Source organism: Nymphaea colorata, chromosome 10 (genome assembly GCF_008831285.2).
Source record: "Nymphaea colorata isolate Beijing-Zhang1983 chromosome 10, ASM883128v2, whole genome shotgun sequence".
Classification (NCBI taxonomy): domain Eukaryota; kingdom Viridiplantae; phylum Streptophyta; class Magnoliopsida; order Nymphaeales; family Nymphaeaceae; genus Nymphaea; species Nymphaea colorata.
Genome location: NC_045147.1, coordinates 20,664,785 through 20,671,860, shown reverse-complemented (window position 1 = coordinate 20,671,860; position 7,076 = coordinate 20,664,785). Strand labels below are relative to the sequence as shown.

At 42.0% G+C, this 7,076-nt stretch overlaps 2 protein-coding genes across 5 annotated transcripts; both read left to right on the top strand.

The window, feature by feature from the left end:
• Window positions 1-1,394, top strand: LOC116262579 (pentatricopeptide repeat-containing protein At4g38150-like). The gene has a single exon (XM_031642059.2). The coding sequence runs from the start codon at window positions 62-64 to the stop codon at window positions 962-964; it is 903 nt and encodes a 300-aa protein (XP_031497919.1). The 5' UTR covers window positions 1-61; the 3' UTR covers window positions 965-1,394.
• Window positions 1,395-2,403: 1,009 nt separating this feature from the next.
• On the top strand, window positions 2,404-5,632 carry LOC116261917 (anaphase-promoting complex subunit 13). 4 transcript variants are annotated; one of them, XM_031640863.2, is made up of 5 exons: window positions 2,419-2,543; window positions 3,753-3,832; window positions 4,813-4,898; window positions 4,983-5,036; window positions 5,387-5,632. In XM_031640863.2, exons 3-5 carry the CDS (start codon window positions 4,820-4,822, stop codon window positions 5,455-5,457), a joined length of 204 nt encoding a protein of 67 aa, XP_031496723.1. In that variant the 5' UTR covers window positions 2,419-2,543; window positions 3,753-3,832; window positions 4,813-4,819; the 3' UTR covers window positions 5,458-5,632. The 4 variants fall into 4 exon arrangements, with proteins under 4 accessions (XP_031496720.1, XP_031496723.1, XP_031496722.1 ...); XM_031640862.2 differs by having other exon boundaries at window positions 2,484-2,543; window positions 3,660-3,832; XM_031640860.2 differs by lacking the exon at window positions 3,753-3,832 and having other exon boundaries at window positions 2,404-2,543.
• Window positions 5,633-7,076: the final 1,444 nt, after the last annotated feature.

The window sequence follows — 7,076 nt, the reverse complement described above, 5'->3', positions numbered from 1 at the left end:
AACGCTCCCTTCTCTATCCAACTCTGAGACAGTCGCCTCCTCCTGGCCACTGGAAGCGATCATGGCGGCCACTCGCTCTCTCTTCTTAAACCCTAAACCCTATCTACGCAGACTCCTTCGATATTCTCCCTTTTCCTCTCTCTCATTCTCTGGTCCAGTATCCTCCCGTCCCTTCAGACAACCAGAGCTAGGGTTAGGACTACGGCCAGAGTTGGGGTTTTTCGTCCGTTTCCGGCGAGTGCTCAGAGAAGCGTCCACCAGAAACGCCAGCAAACGGTTCGATTTCTCCGATTCCGATGAAGATGATGACGACGAGGAACGATCCGGGAAGGCGAATACGAAGGAGATGGACAAGAGCAAGCTTCCCCCTCCCTACGATCCATTTAGCAAGAAGCCCGTGGTGGAGGATCCCGAGGACCCCAGTAACCTCCAGGAGATCTTCCACAAGATGAAGACCGAGGGCCTGACATCTAACGCCATCAAGATGTTCGATTTCCTCTCCAAGGACGGGCGGACGCACGAGGCGCTGGAGCTCTTCGCCGTCATCAAGGACAAAGGAAACATGCCGGACGTCGTCGCGCACACGGCCGTCATCGAGGCCTACGCGAACGCCGCCCAGTCCAAGGAGGCGCTCAAGACGTACATGAGGATGCTCGCCTCCGGCGTCAGGCCGAACGCTTATACCTATCACGTTCTGATCAGGGGACTGGCGAAGGAGGGCCGGCTGGAGGACTCGAAGAAGCACGTGATGGAGATGCTGGGGCAGGGTATCCAACCGTGCGCCGCGACGTATGTGCCGGTGTTCGAGGCGTTCTGTCGGGAGCAGAAGGCGGACGAGGCGCGGGAGCTGCTGGAGCAGATGAAAGCCAAGGGGTTCCGGCCGGACGAGTCGACCGCCAGGCCGCAGTTGAGCAAGAGAGGCCAGGTATTCCGAAGCGTCTTGGACGTTCTTTTTGGTAAATGATCACCAATTTTCGTTCTTTGGAATGAGGAGGGCGTGCGTCTTCTGGAAAGATGGGGCAAGGAAGACTCTGCTCGTTTCTGGGAGTTTTGGTAAGTGGATTGTTGCCTGTAGCAGTGTAGGGTAGTTCCCACCTCAGATTGTATACCGAAAATCTGCCGGAGATTTGGGTCGCCAAGTTGGTTATTTCTTTCACCTGAGTTGGTGAGACTCTGTAAACCCGGCATTGCTGTTGACATGAACTATGCCTGTGGAGAGATGTCCTTGAGTTGTTCAGCTCCTGCTCTTGGCTCTTATATTGAAATTTATGAGCAAACTACTCCTGTAGACATGGTCATCACGAATTCTGCTTTTGAAAGAGATGACCATTATGAATTTATGAACGAACTTGCAAAGACGTAGTAATCAGGAATTCTGCTTTTCTTTTCTAAAATTTGCTTTCGCTTTCGCTTCACGCTTTCCTTTAACTGCATCCTTTCATTTGTCAACAATGGTTGTGGCATCGTCGCCTCGAGCCCTCCTTTGGTTTCTCTTCCTTGCACATCATCAGAAAGGTCTCTGCCTCCACCACTTTGGTCTTGTAGTGAAAAATATGTTCTGCACCTTCTTCGAATTGCTGGCTCAATCAATCCACCGCGGCGTCTTTGCTGGGCCTTTGTCGCTATGGTATATATTGCATATTCCCTTTCTAACGAACAACTATAGCGTAAGAAAGTTATAGACTGGGATTTTTTCTGTACATCAACGAATAGAACTCAACTCTCACAACGAGTGGTAAATTTACAATCTGCTTTTGATTCCAATCTGCTTAGTAACTAGTAGATAAACTTACATTAAGAGAGAGAGAGAGAGAGAGAATCCGGTTGAATTGGTTGTAAAACAGCCAAGATATTAAAAATTATTTTTTTTAAAATATATAAAAAAATTTAAACACAAAAAAAAATCTTAAAACCATTAGAAAAAGCTCGTACATGCCATTCTCGAATCGGCCACGGAATTGCCATCGATTTTGATTTAAACGGGACGATTCAAATGGGTCGTTATATGTTCAAACCCGACTGCGAGAGCTCATGTGGGCAAACGAATCTTGGACTCGGATTTTGGCATATGTTTGGATTCATTGGTGGAATATAACTCGGATTTGAGGTCAGCATTCTTCATTGGATCGAGTTAGGTTTGGATCAACATCCAATCCAGAAGTAGTTTGTACCTGCTTAATTTGTTCAATTGTTGCAAAGATGTGTGGAATTATCAGATCTGAACCAGGGTCCGAATCTGGCGAAGTTCAAAGCGTATCCGACTCGTTTGTGCATGAGTGGTCAGAATCGGCGTCTGCATATCGGTACGAAAACTGATACACATTGTATCGCCACGCCAGCGGATCGATAGGTGCCTCTGGGCATTACGTGAAAAAGCATGGTGCCTTTCTGTAAATATGAAGCCCAAATCTGAAAAGGGCGATGGCGCTAAAAAGAAGGCGCGAGGCGTCTGCCTCTCGAGCAATCAAACTCTGATCGCCATCTCTTTGTTTAGGGAGAGAAAGCGAGAGCAAGTGCCGCCACTCTTTGTAATTGTACCCAAGGTATTACAGAGTTCCACGATCAGATATTTTGTTCTCTTAACCCGAAGCGATGCAGTTATCTTTAGTGTTAGGGTTTTCCCTTTTGCGCTTAGATTGATGTATCTCGTTTATTTGTTTCTCCGATCATCAATCCAGTTTTTTGTTGCTGTAATGATCTGAAATCTTGATTGGAAACTCGGAATTCATCTGAGATCATGAGGGATTTGGGGCTAATTGTTTCGGTAGTATTGGATCCATGGAGCTTGTTCTTGTTAGTTTTTCCCGTGGGAGGGTCACATTTCTCTTCGTTGCAATTATTTTTAGAGGGTGATGCTCGCGATCGGATCTCCAAAGTGCTTCTGGTTTGGGCTAGGTTTTCTGAGATCAGGAGAGGCCACTTTTAATTCCCTCGCCTTCCATGCATTGGACTTGTCGCAGATTCTGCCGCAATCTCAGCAAGATTGCCGTGGAAACTTAGTCCGTGTGCCTTGCTTTTGAACATAAAATGTAGGTTGAATGTTGCTATTGATTAACTTGGAGAAGTTGCCGCTGAGTTTATCTTCTCGTGCATCATTCTTTGCTCATGTATAGCGCAGCCTTCAAAATGTAGGTGAATCACCTGAAAACCTGTTTCCTAGGTTTCAGGTTTGGATGTCAGGGATTATTAAGCAGGGCGGATTACCTGGATTAGACTTGTTATCTAATAAAACAATTTACTGTTTCTTGATTTTACAATTGAAGTGTTGCTTAGTGCTATTTGATCAGCCTTTGCTTTGTAAACTTATGTAAACTCCATGCACCGACAGTCTTTGTGTTTTACATAGAGTGGTTCATAAACTAGATACTCAATGATACTGAAAATTGTTAATAAAGGAAAGCAGGACCTTTTATTTACACAAAGCAAGATCGCCTTAGATGAGTAAGAACTGTTAGCTATTATGAGAAAATGTTTATCGGGGATTCCTTGGAGGTGCTTGCTTGTGGGATCATCATGCATTCGCTGCATGCCTGCATGCACATGCTTTACTTTGGCATTCCAAATCTAGGGAAAATGATGATATCTGATCTCTCATCAGTGTCGGGTTTGTTTTAACTATAAGGTGTCGTTAACAAAAGAATCTAAATTGCATATAAAAGTTCACAGCAAGGGTACGCCGTCACGACCCGACGCGGGTTCGCCTTCCTCCTCTTCCTCTCTGTCTCCCTCTTCGTTGCCCTCTCATTCTGCAGGTGAGCATCCGACGCAGAGAAGAAGAAGGTGGAGGAAGGAGCAGCGGCGGCGGCTGCGGTGCAGTGCGGCGGCCATTAGGGTAACTAGGTTTTTCTCTCTCCCATCTGTTTCCCCCTTCCTTCTCACCCTGTCTCGCCCGAGCCCTCTCTTCCTCCCGCGCTCCTCACTCACCCTCTCTTCGTCTCGCCTTCAGTCCCCCTCACCCTTTCTCTCCCTGTTCCCCCAAATCGTGTCGTCCCTCTTCCTCTGTCCCGATCTCTCTGTCTGTCTCCCCTCTCTGTCTGCACTCTTGAGCACATTTTCACCATGTACATTAGATTTACATGATCTAATCTAGGTTTCTGAAGGCCTCAACACAAAGAGAACGAGATTTCTTAGAATCGGCTTTTTTGCTCCTATCATGGCATGACAGTATGGTTTATGCTTTAACATTTTATTGAAATTTAATATCTGAATATTGTGATTGTTATAAGAACTTTCGTTTTCCCATAAGAAAAAGCGGTTCTAGATATGGCCACTAAGCATCACTGACCAATGAAAACATGAAATCTATGAAATAGTATGAACACGTTAGTTCTTAGATATCTTTCTACAGAAAGAAGAAGCAATTCACAGATTTTGGCTTGGAAAAAGTTCACATTTTATTTTTTAAACTTTCGATTAACAGTTTGAAATTTGGATGATTCCTGCCTTTCGCAGCCTTGGTTAATTCTTTTTCGATCTGTCTCTAGTGTTTGTGTATACATACTAGAAAACTAACATTTGTGCAGGTCCGTAGTGTAGCAGTTTTCTTTATTCTTCCTATGAAGGTCTGGTAACTGCAATTACATCAAGTTTATGACTTTTATTCCTTTAACTTTAATGTTTTTTGGTTCCGACTTCTGAGTGATCTTAGTTCATCATTACCTTCCATTTTTTAAATGATTACAAGTATTATGTAGGTTTTGTATATTTGCTTTGTATTTGCAACTGCATAATATTTATTTGCTGGTGCTTTTTTGTGCTTGCGTGATGATTACACTGACCATGATAATGACGTTCATTTATTTGACACTTCAGCAAGAACATGGCAGAGCATCTTAACATTGGCATATTATTGGATATTGTTGATGAAGAATGGATGAGGGACACCTTACCTGACGATGGTACTTGTGAGCAAATTCTTTTGATGTTTTAGGCAGTTGTTTTTTCTTTCTTCATAACAATGACAATATCTCCTATTGTTGCAGATGTTCCATTACCTCCTGTTGTAGCTGCTAGAACTGATGACACTGAAGAAACAAGTAATGCTCTAATTTTGACACTTAGCAATGATTGAATTGTTTCTGATTACTTTCGTTAAAGAGGTGTTCCTTCAATTAGCCTTCATTCCATAATTTTGATCATTGTTGAAGTTCCTTTTTTTTTCTTAAGGCAATTGGTCTGACTATGAGAAAAACCATTATTTGATAATGGGAAACCTGGAGCTTTCTTTAAAATGAAAATGTTTCTCTGTCTTGGTTTGTTTATAAATAATAAATATGTTTTATTTTCACATGCCTTATACATATCAAACGTGATATGCAGCAAGTAGCACCAATTTTTCTTTTACTGTTTTTTCCAAGTTTTTTCTGATAACATTTCTCCTTTCCAGACCAGGAGAATCAACCACTTGATACTGAGTCATGGCACGATCTTGCATTGGACTTTCATCAAGGCAGCTAGACAACATCAGGAAGTTGATAGTCTGATATTGTAAATAAGATTGCTTGTCCTCGCTTGCAGTGCTTTGCAAAACATAATCTGTTCAATTTGAAATATTGTCACATTGTTGATTGGTTTCGATATGTAGCTGATTTGTGACAGTTAATGAGAATTTGCCATCAATTATTCTTTTTTCCTTTTGGTTCTATGTATGTTTATTTCCTTGATGTTTTGTGGTTGATTCCTGTACTTTTGGTTTGTATCTCCCTCCCAGGATTGGATGGCCTTTTTGTTGTCTGAAACTGGACTACACTTATGATATTCTGATTTTCTTCGCTTCTGCAATGTCTTGGTTTGTTAGTAGTAGATGAACGAATTCTGTATTTTACTTGGAACTTTGAACATCTAGGCACCTATTTGTTGCAGGAAATAAAATTGAAAAACACATTTCTGCAACAATTACAGTTGCTTTATATTTAGTAATGGGTCAGATGAGGCTAAATTAGAGAATCTGATTTTCATATGAACATGAACTGTGGATAAGAGTTGGCTATGGCATATATTGAATGTTGTCTGATTCTGCATCTCATCTTTCTCTAAAATTTGAGATTATATTCTTTATGTATTACTTGTTTAATGCGTCGTCTCTATCATTTTTTTACCTAATTGCATTTTTATTACTATTTGTTGTGTCTGTATCGGCCAGAAAACTGTCATTCATCAACAGTCAATTTGTTCATTTATCTTATTTCGTTATTTGGTATCGTCATCGGTAACATAACTGCTCCCAGTGATGTCCACACTGCAGTTTCTACTCTTCTGTATCACCTTGAATGCAGATGAGCTTTGTGAAATTTGTTGGTCTCACTTCTCTAAGAGAAATGCCATGGCTTTCATGGATTTCTCGTGCTGTCCGCTACGGGGCTCACTCTGTAGAGGGATGACTCGATTTGGATGGGGCCTTCTCTTAGTAGTAGCCAATAATTCGGAGATAGGGATCTCAAATTTGCTGCACTGTTACAAACATAAAAGTTACCAAAAGTTTTTTCTTCTAAATGCCAAAGTTGTTGAAAAAATTGCATCCAGTGGACGTTCCCTGGACCCCAAGGCCGGGAGGAAGGTGGGACTGGGGAGGGCTTGAGCCCTTCTTTTGAGCAGCTTATGCTCAACCATATGATCTCAGTATTGGATCGGATAAAGTCGTTTAAACAATTTGGACGAGATCACTTGGTGACTGGGGAGGCTAAACTTTTCGTTAACTTATTAAAAATAAATAATAAACATGTATTCGTAACAATATTAAATGCTTTTTAATTGTACATGACGACAATAAGATTATAACTCGACCGTTTTTTTGTGATAGAAGAGTTTGCGTGAGGCGAAAACAAGGAAGCGTGCACGTGAACATAAACATCTTTCAGGTTTGCATTTTCATTTCGGTGGTTGTTTTAAATTATTATATTATAAGTTTACAGGCTTTTACATGGATCGACTCGGTTAGTTATGAAGCTTATGACTCTCCTGAGTTTGGCCCCTCACCTCATAAATTTTTGTCCGATAGGAATTGACTCGCTATGAGGCAGTGCTGGTTTCACGTGCTAGCTTAATCTCGACCGTAGCGTACAAAAAAGTTGAAGAAA

Coding starts and splice junctions, on each gene's coding strand:
- LOC116261917 (XM_031640860.2), top strand. CDS start 4,820: ATGGCAGAGCATCTTAACATTGGCATATTATTGGATATTGTTGATGAA. Junction 4,899..4,982: donor GGACACCTTACCTGACGATG/GTACTTGTGAGC, acceptor CTATTGTTGCAG/ATGTTCCATTACCTCCTGTT. Junction 5,037..5,386: donor TGATGACACTGAAGAAACAA/GTAATGCTCTAA, acceptor TCTCCTTTCCAG/ACCAGGAGAATCAACCACTT.
- LOC116262579 (XM_031642059.2), top strand. CDS start 62: ATGGCGGCCACTCGCTCTCTCTTCTTAAACCCTAAACCCTATCTACGC.